At 43.6% G+C, this 12,551-nt stretch overlaps 1 protein-coding gene across 2 annotated transcripts in view; it reads right to left on the minus strand.

The window, feature by feature from the left end:
- Window positions 1-6,481, minus strand: part of Acp3 (acid phosphatase 3) — a 44,837-nt gene extending 38,356 nt beyond the window's left edge. For both annotated transcript variants that reach the window (XM_055629814.1, XM_055629815.1), the window contains exon 1: window positions 6,327-6,481. In XM_055629814.1, coding sequence (XP_055485789.1) covers window positions 6,327-6,446 — 120 coding nt within the window. In that variant the 5' untranslated portion in view covers window positions 6,447-6,481. The remainder of the gene's footprint in view (window positions 1-6,326) is intronic.
- Window positions 6,482-12,551: the final 6,070 nt, after the last annotated feature.

The raw sequence follows: 12,551 nt of genomic DNA on the forward strand, positions 1-12,551 counted from the left end.
ACGTGTGAGTACAGAGCACAGAAGGATGCATTCAGTCCACGGAACTTATTATCATGTTTGTTACTAATGTTCTTCATGCCTACAACTGTCCCAGATGCTTTTTTTCTTGCTGAAGTAGTTTGCAGCATCCAGGGAGTTACCCAGTGAGCAAAGGAAAACAGCCTCCTCTTTCAAAAAGCAGCTCTATTAATATCTAATCATCTCCCCCGACTTGCACTTCCCTAATAGCCATACTGCTTTTGCATTTGGATTTGGGCCACTCTGCAATCTTGGCATGTCTGGGTGGGCAACCAAAAATGTTTTGGGCTAAATACAGTCTCTCTAATGAGTTCAGCACCCTGAAAATTTACAAAAATGTGTGGACAAACAGGCGGAGAGAATTTCCTGAGCTTATAAGCTTACAAGCTTGCCTGGGCCAGTGTCAGCTCTCAGGATCATAGGCTTCCAGAACACATCTCTGCAGAACCTGCTGGCCACCAGAGATACCTGCTGCTCCTAGGCACTCATGACTAGGGAGCCAGGCACAAGAGAGAAGGAAGGGAAGGCTGTTTGTGAGTAAAAGAACCTGCTTTTTCTTTTCTTTTTCCAGTGGGGCAACTAACGTAGTGGCTCCCTTTACAAGCCAAGCCACAAGTTCTAGATAAGCTTCCATAACTGGATTTATGGACTGCTAAGCCATTAAAGAAAAGATCTGTATCTAAACAAAATAAAACACAACAACATCAATGAAAGCTTTGACTGTGAGGTAACACTATGATTGTATTCTGTCTTTTGGATAACTGGGAAGATTGAGTAGGAAATGTAAGGTGCCTGGTGTCTGGTAGATGCTTTCAACCTATTACTTACACTTGAAATTCTACTTTAATTGAAGTTAAAAACAAAAAGACAAACAGGTCTTGCAAAGTTTATGCCTGTGGCCAAACTCATTGTCTAAACATCAACAGCGAAGATGAAGGCAAATCAAGGGTCTTTTCCAACCAAAAGCCACGAAGGAACCAAATGGATCAGTATACCCGAGTAAAATAGCAATAGCCTTTGAGTCTGAATCACTGGCTAATACATGCTTCTCTTGTGTTTATTGGGCCAAAGCCTGAATCTAGGAAAGAAAGGAATGAACTTAAAAGATATGTAACTACTTACTTGATCCTTTTGAGAATGAAATTAACAACTAGAAAAAAAAATAAAATAAAACAAGGCCTGGCACTCAGTGAATTGGTCATGTGACCTGTTAGTACTTGGGGACTTGTCACAATGATCCGAACACTCACCCGAGTGGCTTTAGGACTTTTCATACACTTCTTGAAGCCTCATAACAACTCCCCGAGGCCTTATTAGCCCCATTTCCAGTGATGAATCACAGACTCATTAAGTGACGCATCTAGAGCCACCTAGGTGGCACTGGGCTGAGCTGGCATTGCTCAGTCAATGGTCTGGTTCTTGGGTCTGCACTTCCTGCTACAGTGCCATATTATACAGTGCTGCCTAGGACCATGTAAATTACTTTTTCACATCCATAACCTGATCTCTCTCCGTTGCATCTTCATCTTTCCAGTAACTCAAATTAGAATTCATGGGGTCATTAGCGATTCACCATTTCCTGTAACATTTATATCCAACCCACTGGGTTCTGTTTGCACAATTCAAAACATTACCTCTGCTTTCTAATCTTCCTGTATTCTGATTCAGTCAGGTCTTCACAGTGCTTTTTCTTCTTCTGAACTGTGGTGTGATAGCTCTTAGTTTTCACTACTAACCTCTGGCTACAGAGCACACTGGTTGTACAGAACTGAACGTCCCCAAGAAAAGCAATAAACTGGAGTTAATAGCTGTGAAAGACATGAGTGCCAACAACTGTGTGATTGGTCTACACACGGTCTATGTGATAGAAGAGCTGCTAATGGTCTAACATCTGTCTCCTTTCTTTGCCCCTAGGCAGTTTACAATACTGAAGGGTCTTCTCAAACCTTGAGGACATTATGGTACACAGCAGAAGCTGGTCACAACAGACAGCAATGGTATGCTTCTAAAAATAGGAGGCATTCGGAAAGAGTTTAACTAATAGAGGCATAAAGTAGAACAATGATTTCCAGGGGTTTAGCAGATATGTCCAACCTTCTGACATTGTAATGAGACACTGTCCTCTGCAAAATAAATTGAAAAGAAAAAAAAAAAAAACTTAGGTGAGTTTATAGATTTGTGTTGGGCCACATTTATTGCTTATCCTTGGTCATATGCTGCCCACGAGCTGAAATTTGGACAGGTCTGGATGGGGAGGGCAAAATGAGAAGATACTATGGAATGGGTTTTCAGTTTTGAAAGTTTCAGTTTTGAAGGAACATTCCAGAGATGCATGGTAGTAGAAGAGCCTGTGATATGATTACACCATCGAAACCTACTCTTAAAGTGACTAAGACAGCAAATTTTAAAGTTAGCTGGGGGATAATCTCCAATTTATCCGAAAAGTTAGAAACCTTCCATTTTAGATGGTGGCCCCCAGCAGCTCTTACTGTTGGACCCATTCACACTTCCGTACATAAATCATGTCACTTGACCCTGAAGACAACCTTGTGAAGGTTGGAAAGCTTAGTCATGATTGTGATTCCCCAACTTTAAGTTTGGGGGAGCTAGAAACTCAGCTGTTTCTGTTAAATGGCTGGTCTCTGCTCCCAGACCTGGATAATGGTAGTAGAATTTTTATTAACCCAGTTAATAAAAATGTGCTTTTCTAGGTATCACTTTCAACTTCTATTCTAGCAAAACAGCATTCGAAAACTAACTATGGGACTGACTGCTAATCCTTGAGGAGTGAGATTGAAGAAGATGGGCTGGTCCTGGAAGGGTGCACCAGCATCATGTACTGGTCCAGCATTGACTGGGAGGTTATTCATCCCACTGAAGAGACATTGTATGTAGGGCTTGGAGGCTCGTTGAGCCAAGAATATACTATGACTCACTCAGGTAAGACTCTGCAGAAATAAGGTCAGCCATGAAGGATAAAAGGCGACTCCATATGGTGAGTCATTATTCCTTTTTTTTTTTTTTTTTCTTATAAACACCCAGAGGAGCAACACAGAATTTTTGTCTGTCTGAGATCACCTGACTTGTGATTTCTTCCCCTCTCCACCGCCCCCCGGCTGAAGGGAGAGATGCTTTCCAATGCCATTCTCTCTTTCGGGTGGAATAAGATGATGCATGCTATTACTGTAGAAAGAAAGGCAAGCGAGCGTGTGTGGGAAATGAGTAGGTATACGGGTGAAGCAAGACTGACCCTGAGCGATAATTACCAAAGCTGGCTGAGGCCTGTGCTGAGACTTGGCATCCTTCGCTATCTTCTTTCTTCAAAGTTAAAAATACCAGTTCTCTGCAGTCTGGGGAGGTGGGTGCCCCCTCAGCCTAGGAAACTGTTTACAAGTAAATTCCTTCCTTGACATCTATAGTGTCTGTTAAAGACGCGCTTTATTAAACAGCTTAAAAAGATCCTTTCAAATTGTTAATAAGTGGTCAAACCACAATTTCATGGGAAATACCTCGGTAAGTTTGTTTTAAAAGATCATGTAGGGTAGCAGGGTGGTGCACAGCTTGAATTTCAGCACTTGGAGGCAGAGGCAGGCGGATCTCTGAGTTCCAGGCCAGCCTGGTCTACAGTGTGAGTTTCAGGAGAGCCAGGATTACACAGAGGAACATTATCTCACAAAGCTAAAACAAACAAACAAAACCCATGAAAGATCATACAGGGCTGTTGAACGGCTCAGTGTGTAAAAGTGTTTGCTCTGCAAGCCGGATGACTTGACTTCAATCCCTGGACCCTGGTGTTTGTAGGAGAGATCAACTCCCAGAAGCTGTTCTCTGACGTCTATGTGTGCTCTGTGGTGTGTGTGTGTGTGTGTGTGTGTGTGTGTGTGTGTGTGTGTGTCCGTCCGTGTCCAATGCAGTAGTGGGCTAAGGATGTACACTTTTTGGCAGCTTGTCTGTCATGTATGAAGCTTTGGATTCATGCATGAGACCTTGGATTCAGTCCCCAGCAGTACCAAACCAAACCAAACCAAACCAAACCAAACCAAACCAAACCAAACCAAACCAAACCAACCAACCAAACAGAAAAACAAATCACAGATAACTGGTTCTTCACAGGCAAGAACAAGAACCAAGAACCAAGGACAATTTTCTTCTCTTTCTGCTAGAAACAGCTTTTCAGAGTTGGACAGCATTTTCCTCAGTTATGGAGGAAAAACAAGGAAATGGTCTAGAGCTGCGGAGTCGTGGGAAAGCTACAAACTGGGCAGTCATCTCAGACTAGCTCCTGGTCCTGGGCTGTACGAGCTCAACAGGAGTAGATGCCATCCTATCGGTGAGGGGCATGGTCAGTGGCATCAGGCAGTGAAGGGTTGAGACTGTTTTTCTACCTGTGTGACTGTCATCAAGTCGCCCAACTGCTCACTTACATCTTCATCTTGAATGCAGAACCAAGTGTGTGGATGTTTGGTTGTTCTTTGTTTGTTTGTTTTTGTTTTGTTTTTTGAGACAGGACCTCACGTAGGCCAGGCTGGTGGGTCTTGCACTAGCTATGAAGAAATTCTTGATCCTGCTGCCTCTGCCTCCTGGGTAATGGGATTACTAGATTTGGGGGTATGTATTACCTGAAACTCACTATGTAGACCAGGCTGGCCTTGAACTCAGAGATCTCCCTGCCCCTGTCTATAAAAAGACTAGCCATTCTTTTATTTGTACTCTTAATTATCTTCTGAGGATTTCTCTGAATGGTCAATATAACTGTTTATGTAGAATAGTTTCTATAATCATTTAAAAGAAGGGGATCGTCTGGCTTATATCAGAGAGAAGTTGTTTTGTTAGAGGCTAAAGAAGATGTATTAAATTGCCTGTCATTTACCAGTCATAGGAGGAAGCCACCTGAGGAAGAATAGCCAAGGTCTGCTTTCTGCAGTACTGGTTAATTTTTGAGTTGTAAGAGAGTTACCTTTGTAGTTTTTTTTTTCCTTAAGGAAGAATTAACTTGTAGTGGTCTATCATATTTTAACTGAGAGTGAAGAGGCAGAAAGGGAGGGAAGAGAAACCCACAGCCTTTTGACAGCCAAGGCAAGCTACCTGGGCTCTGGGGTGGAACTCGGAAAGCCGTTCTGGAGTCTCAGAAAAGGCTGCCATTCAGCCAGCCGGTTCCAAGCACAGTAGGACAGGACGAACAATCATAGCCCAACCACACCGTTCCTACTCTTTCCTAATGAGCATGTTGGCAAGGAGACCACTCATGGGAGGGAAAGAGTCGCTCACGTGGGTGTCCCCGCAGAAGGCACGGGTGTTACACTGCTTTATCAACACAGAGGCCATGCCTCTGGCAAACGGTTTTTGGGGGAGAGAACACAACGGTGCTTTGGTTTTCTCCTCTTTCGTTCTGAACACATGACCAATAATGATTTACTGGACTAAGAATCGAATCGTGATCTATGTAAAATTAAAGATTTTTTTTTTTCTGTAGAAAGAAAAGAATGCCCTGAACATGTCTCAGTGACAGGAGAGGAACATCACGTTGAAGTGCTAAGTAGGAGGTGTGCTTTCTCTAACTCATGAAGGTAGATTCTGAGTGTCTTATGAATTGGCCAACTTTCACTCTATCGAAAAAATGGAGACACCAATGGAGGCTGTGAAGGAGAAGAAGAGAGGGAGAGGGAGAGAGGGAGAGGAAGGGCAAATCCTTGTAACTTTGAAAATGCTCTTTCCATATGTTTTTACACCCAACTGTACATATTTTTTCCTTGACAACAGGCAGCACATACCCTTCTTTTTCTCTCTCTTTGTTCATGGCTTGTCACAGACACCATATGTAGGGGAAATTATGGTGTTAATGATCAACTCAATCAGTTTATCTGATAATCACTCTGAAATTTGTGCTGTTTCTTTTTTGTGCTACTAAATATACACTACAAATATATGCTCCAATGTCATGATAAACAGAAGGACTGACTTAACTTCAGAAAGTGACTGTTCTTTGATTTGTAAACAAATGATCATTAAATGGAAAGAAACCAGGCTAGCTCCTGGCATATGAACAGCCCTAGCTGTGTCTTCTCCTGCCATGGCCTGTCAGTCTAAGGGAATCGGAGCAGAGGGTGACTGAAAAGTAGCTAAGGAAACGTACCATCAACAGCAAACTCAAATGCTGTCTGCATTAAAGCAAACTTGCATGACTATTCACTTTCTGAGGCCGAACAGTGCCTGGTCTCAAGCAGATAACAGGAAGGAAACATGAAAGGTGACATTTGGTTTCTCTGACTTTCTGGTAACAGGGAAAACAACGAGAAAAGTGTACTTACCAATGTCACGAACTTCAACTCTTTGGCTTGGCCTGGGCCCAGGCAGAGAGAAAGCAGGAGCAAGAAGCCAAGGCCTAGGCTTGCTGTCTGGGTCAGGTGCAGAGCAGCAGCAGCTTTCATGGTCGGGGAGAGAGCTGCTCCTGGCAGCTGTGGGAGGTACTGCACTTCAGAAGCCTTCGGGAGGGAAGTGCCTATTTAATCAAGAGAGTGACAGGGAGGCGGAGCCACATTCTTCCCTAGTAGGATTGCAAGATGGGTGGGGCAACACTTGGCATGCAAATAATGCCAGGTCGTAGGTGAGTTCCAGATCCCAACCTCCTCCACTTCAATTAGGACTCTGAGGCCCAGAGCCCCGCAGAGCTGGAACATGTCAAGGCCAGCTCCTGGCCAGCCTTCTCTTTTGCTTCCAGCTCATCTTTATCTCTTCCATAGCTGGGTGGTGACCATGCAGTGCCTTGGTGGCAGCCGCTTGGGAAGAAATCCTCCCTGCCTCCAGAAGGCTGAGAATTTGGCTCTTAAGGTTTGAGGCAGCCTCCTCCGTTGCGGGCATGTATCAACATGATGAGGCTCAGTCTCCTGCCAAGCGTGGTGTCTGGTCTTAAACTCTCATGTAGCCAATAAAGGTGTTTTAAAGGGCAGGAAAGTGAGGCTGCAGATAGGTTGAAGATTCTTCTTCATGCTTTAAGGCATTTGGGGTCATTTGCGGCAATGCAAAATTGGGTTTAGAGACCACTTAAAAAAAAAAAGAATCCACACCAAACAAAGAAAGTAAACAAGAAACAAAAATAAAACAACTCACGATTGTCCCTCCCCTATCTCCAAGCTCCTGTCAGTAACCCTAACAAACTCCTTAGGTAACAAACCAAAAGCAAATAGCAACAAAGGAACAAGCAGCAAGCCAGTTGAGGGAGAGCAGAGGAAAGTAAGACAGGTATGGAGGTGAATGCAATTGAAACACATCACAAATGAAAACGTGGCAGTGAAACCCATTATGATGTGTGGCTAACATATGCTACTAACAAACATTAAAGAACACAAGCCAAAATGGAAACAAGCAAAGCCAAAGAAGCCCACACTGCTTTACTTTGACAGTCATCAACTTGTGTTATGAACCTTTCATCCTGGGGCAACACACTCTTGACTCTCTAGCCATGATCTCACTGGGACTCTGTGGAAGAAAATGGAATGCTCGGAGGAAGCTTGTCTTTCGGTTTGTTTTCACCCCATCAGTCTCATCACCGGATGAAACAACACCTTCTGGAAAGGCACTCTGGGAATCTGCAGGTGATGTGGGTGGAACGGCCTTCTGCGATGTCTCTGCCCCAAGGATAGTGGGAGAACAATGGTTTGCCCACAACATCCTCAGCATTTCATTAACTTTACCAGGACAGCAGGCTGTATTGCCGTGTGGTTATAGGAAGCCCGGAAGGCAGTGTGTGTGGGAGAGCTGTGGTTCTTCTGCTATGGGGAAGTAAGGACTTGTGTCTGTGTGGTAGGATGTGTGAGCTTCTCTTTGCTGGTTGCATCCTTCACCAAACAGCTCCATTGTGGTTTTCACTGAGTGCAGCGCTGAGAAGGTGGGTGCAAGGCAAAAGGGATGGAGACCGAGACTTCCCAGCATTGTGGTTTGTGATGTTTCCCATAGACTCATGAGTTTTGACACGTGGTTCCCAGCGTGTGTGGCTGTTTTAGAAGGTTGTGAAACCCTGAAGAGGTGAAGCCTCCTCGCTGCAAGAAATGGTTTACTAGGGACAAGCCTGGAGGTTTTATAGCTGGGCACCGCTTCTCTGCTTCCTGTTCCGTCAAGATGTAAAGAGTCTTAGTTGTGAGATCCTGCTGCCTGCTGCAAGGAGAAACTGGACCTTAATACTTAAGCCTGAACAAGTCTTCCATCTCTTGGGTTGCCTCCTGTCAGGTGGCTGGTCACGACAAGAACAGAAGCAACTAGCACATCCAGACCAGGGCAGACATGAGTTGCTGTATCATATCAAAGCCTGCAGTGTTCACTTGGTAACAGACGAGAGTCTCCACCAGCTACTGTTCACACAGGCTTACTTAGTTTCAACTCTTTAACTAGTTCTGGATCCCCGACTCCACTGACCATCCTAAATTCTCAGGTTTCAGCCTCCCTTTCTCCTTCTGTCTCCTTCCTTGTTCTACGCTTGGGTCATGCGTGGGGCTCTTGTAGTTATGTCCTTTGCCCTTCTTGATAAAAGCTGTGGTTCAAGGCTGCCTGTTTCACAGCCTGAGTACTTTCTCTGTGGTATCTCCTTTGGGTGTTTTTGTCCCTCCCAAATGATAACATTTTAAGAAACATGAAATATTAGCTTATTGTGTGTGTGTCAGAAACTGCAAAACTTGCATTTATCACATGGGATGCAAATGTGTTTATCTTCTCTACCTTGTAAAACCTTGATGCAAATGTTTTAATTCCTCCACCCCCAGCAGGCCTTGCTGCATTCCCAAATCTAGGTGGCCCCTTCCTGATTTCCTTCATTTCCTTACCACAGATTTTTTTTCAAATGAGGCAATCAAGGAAGGCGGTGAGGTCGTATCCCAAACAATTCAGAAAAGAAAGTCGTCTCCTGCGTTAGAAAAATAACCAAAGGGCCGTCTAGTCCCCACGTGCTTGCTCTCCCTCTTGTGAGTGGTGCACGTCATCACAGGTGCACTGTTGCCTGGTCCAGACACTTTAATTGGAGTGGCAGTTTCTTTCTTTGTGACCCTAGACTTAGTCCTAACATCAAGAAGAAGGCAGAACCAGTGGCGGTGGCTCAGTGTTGAGTGTTTGCTGTTCTTTCGGAGAGCCTCAGTTCTGTTCCCAGAATCCATGTCAGGTGGACCACAGTCATCTGTAACTCCAGCTCCAAAGGATCTGACATCCTCTTCTGGCCTCCACAGGTACCCTCGCACACACACGTATAATTAATAAAGAAGCAAATTTTAAAATAAACAATAAAATAATCATTGGGCTCACTGGTACAGAACATGTACTGTTCTTGCCAAGCTCAATTCCTAGGACCCAATTCCATCTGCAGGGAGATCCCACACTCCTAGTCTTCAAGGGCTCCTTCTCCTACATGCACAAACCCCATACATGTACACAAGTGCACAATTTAAAAATTTAAAGGATTGTGCATGTACAGTCTTATAAATCCCGAATACCACGAACTTGAGTCTGAAAGAACTTCAAGTAAGAAAAAGCAAAGCAAAGCAAAACAAAACAAAACAAATCACAGTTCAGGCTCTTCTGTGGAGATGTTGGAAAGAATCAGGGCTAGTTGGGACATAGTAATGTGAATAAAAATTTTCCAGAAAGAAGCTGTAACTTCTAAAGCTAACCCACTGATCAGAACGTCACTGATGTGTAGAAGCTGGAGCGTTGCAGGTTTAGGGCAGGAGTGTCTTGGGTGGTCTTTAGTCCCTTTAACAATTATTTAGTTCCTACCTCTGGATGGAACGTTCTTGTGTCTATCAGGTAAGTCTTTGGAATGACCCTCACACCCGCAGATGTAAGTGCTGAGACTGTCCTCAGACAGCATCTGATGCCAAGAGTAGAAGCTTCCCTGCTCTGCCTCCTTAATCTTCCCACCAGTGTGTCCCAAACTGTCTTGATTCATGGCTTCCTTCATTTTCTCTCTACAAAGCTTCATGAAACTGTTACCATGTTGAAACCTAGAATTTGGGGTAACCTAAAATTGTCCCCAGGCCAGGGTCACTCCAATTTGAGTCCAGAATAAAACTATTTCTTATCCTTTTTGAGGCTAGAACTGTGTTTTTGCCTTTTAAGAGAGGCTTGTTTAAAAAAAAAAAAATTAATGCTTTTATATGAGCTAAGGCCAGCAGTAGTTTCCCATGATTAGAATGCAGTACTGTCTGAATCACATATTCTACCCTACCGCTTGCTTCTTCCTCCGTGGAGAGCCAACCTCTGGCTAGTGCAGGGCTAAGAAGTCCCCTCATTGGAACAGCTTAGGGCTTTTCGGAAATCGCGTGCTCAGAGACCGGCTTGCATGCTTGCATACCGGGAAGCTCATTAGTGAGTGCTCGGGTGACCAACAGGAAGAGGGGGAACGAAAATTATCAGGGCTGGTGAGAGGGAGAAGTTGGACCGCAATGCAATGTTAATGAAAGTCAAGCTGGCCCTGCGGGGTGTTTTGGGTGGAATTGGGGTAAGGGAGCCAAGGTTGATTTTACTTCTGTAGTAGCCAGGTTTCAGGCAGGTCCTCATAAGGTGAAGGTGGCTCTTTTGTCAAGGTTGTCCTCAGATAGGTTGGGAGTTGAGTGAGGTGAAACAATATTTTAAGATCTGAAGAGGATGGGCTGAGAAGATGGCTGAGTGTGTAAAAGTACTTGCTGCTAAGCCTGATGACTTGAGTTCGATTCCCAGAACACACACACGATGGAAGAAGCGACCCAACTTTTCAAGTTGTTCTCCGGCCTCTATACACACACTGTGGCACACACAAAAATCAAACGAACAAACAAATATGTAAAAGATCTGGGAGGAATTAACTCAGTATATGGGGGTGGGGCATTTGGATAATGCAAATCTATGGCAATGAATAAAAATTTATAGGAAAATCTGTGATGATTCTAGGTAGATCAAGGGCCGTAAGAGCTCTGAATGTACTGCTGATGGGCAGATGGGTTGGGGCCAGAGTTTATAGCTGTTCACCAGGTAGGAATGCTGCCTAACCTGTCTGGATGCTGAAAATCTTCACAATTATTCTGTTGGACTCTCAGCACCTCATAGACTTCTAGCCAATGATAGTATTGATGAGCCAACTGTGATGATAAAGGCAAATTACTATATCTGTACCTTGATCTAAAGTGACTGCTCTTAGGCAACATTTAATATAAGGTGGGTTTAAAATAAGTTTTCTGCCCATCTAGCTGTGTGTATGAGTGGTGTGTGTGTGTGTGTGTATGTGTGTGTGTGTGTGCTGTTTGAGTATGACTACAGGTGTGAGTGTGTGTGGGTGATTGTATGTATGTCTTTTCTTTTGTCCATGACATAGCAAGCATTTTTTTATCATTTAGTGTCCCCAAATATGACATCACTAAAGTAAGGTGCATATACCTCAGGGAGCTCATTATATAGGCAAACACTTTCAAAGAAAAGAAACTAAATGAAACTTACATTTGTTTAACTGTAAAAGAGGTGGGCCTTGCCAGGGGAAATCTGTTTTATAACAGATCCTTTTTAAATGTAATGTTCTTTGGCCACAAGAAGAACAAAGTACTAATCCATGTTACAGCATGGATGAACCTTGAAACCCTCTGAGAAAGTGCCCACCAGAGACCACATGCTGCATGATTCTGCTTACATTCAGTGTCTCAAATAGGAAGATCTTAGGAGACAGCATGTAGATTAGTCTTGGCATGAGGAAGGGAGAGAAGGGTCAGATGGTATTGATAGTCAAAGGGCCTTGTGACAATTCTCTGTGACTTGCACAACTCCGAATGTCCTAAAACCATTGACCAGTTTATTTTAAATGGGTAAATGGTGTGGTATATATGGTATAGGCCAATAAAGTGGCTGTGAAAATAGTTTAGAGCACAACCAATGAAGATGTATTTATGAAAACAATTTAATGTGTAGACAATATTCTGTTTAATATAAATATAATAATAGGAGCGTGCATAATGAGTAAACATTTTGTAGAGATTTAACACTGATGGAAATCATGATTGAATAAGTTGGAAAAACAATGATCCATATTGGCACATGAAGACCTAGGATGTTAAGGTTATTTATTGCTTTGAAGCAAATAAACACAGACTTAGTGGCTTTAAATGACCTGTAATTATCATCTGACATTTTTCCTGGGCCAAGAGTTTAGGCATGGTTTAAAAATGACTTTGCTTAAAGCCTCTCACAAGGCTGCAATTCAGTGTCAGCCAGGCCTGGGGTCATTTCCCAGGTCATGCAGTTATACATGAGGTTGGGTTCCGTCCTTGCTCCCTGGCTCCCTCCCATCCCCCAAAAAGGTGGTGTGGTTCACTGGCTGTACCAGCCCAGAAGGCAGGAAAGAAATATCAGTGGTCATCTTCTAAGTGATTCTTAAACTTAATCATATGCAAAACCCAGTTCATGGTTCTTTCAGGAACAGTGATTTCAGATGAATACTGCTAGGATGTAGTGGTGCCCGAGACAAATGAAAATGAAAAATGTCAGCGCTGTCCATCCTGTCTTCTCTTAAAAATGGATGCTTGCTTACC

Source organism: Psammomys obesus, unplaced genomic scaffold, assembly GCF_907164565.1.
Source record: "Psammomys obesus unplaced genomic scaffold, mPsaObe1.curated_primary_1811, whole genome shotgun sequence".
Lineage (NCBI taxonomy): Eukaryota > Metazoa > Chordata > Mammalia > Rodentia > Muridae > Psammomys > Psammomys obesus.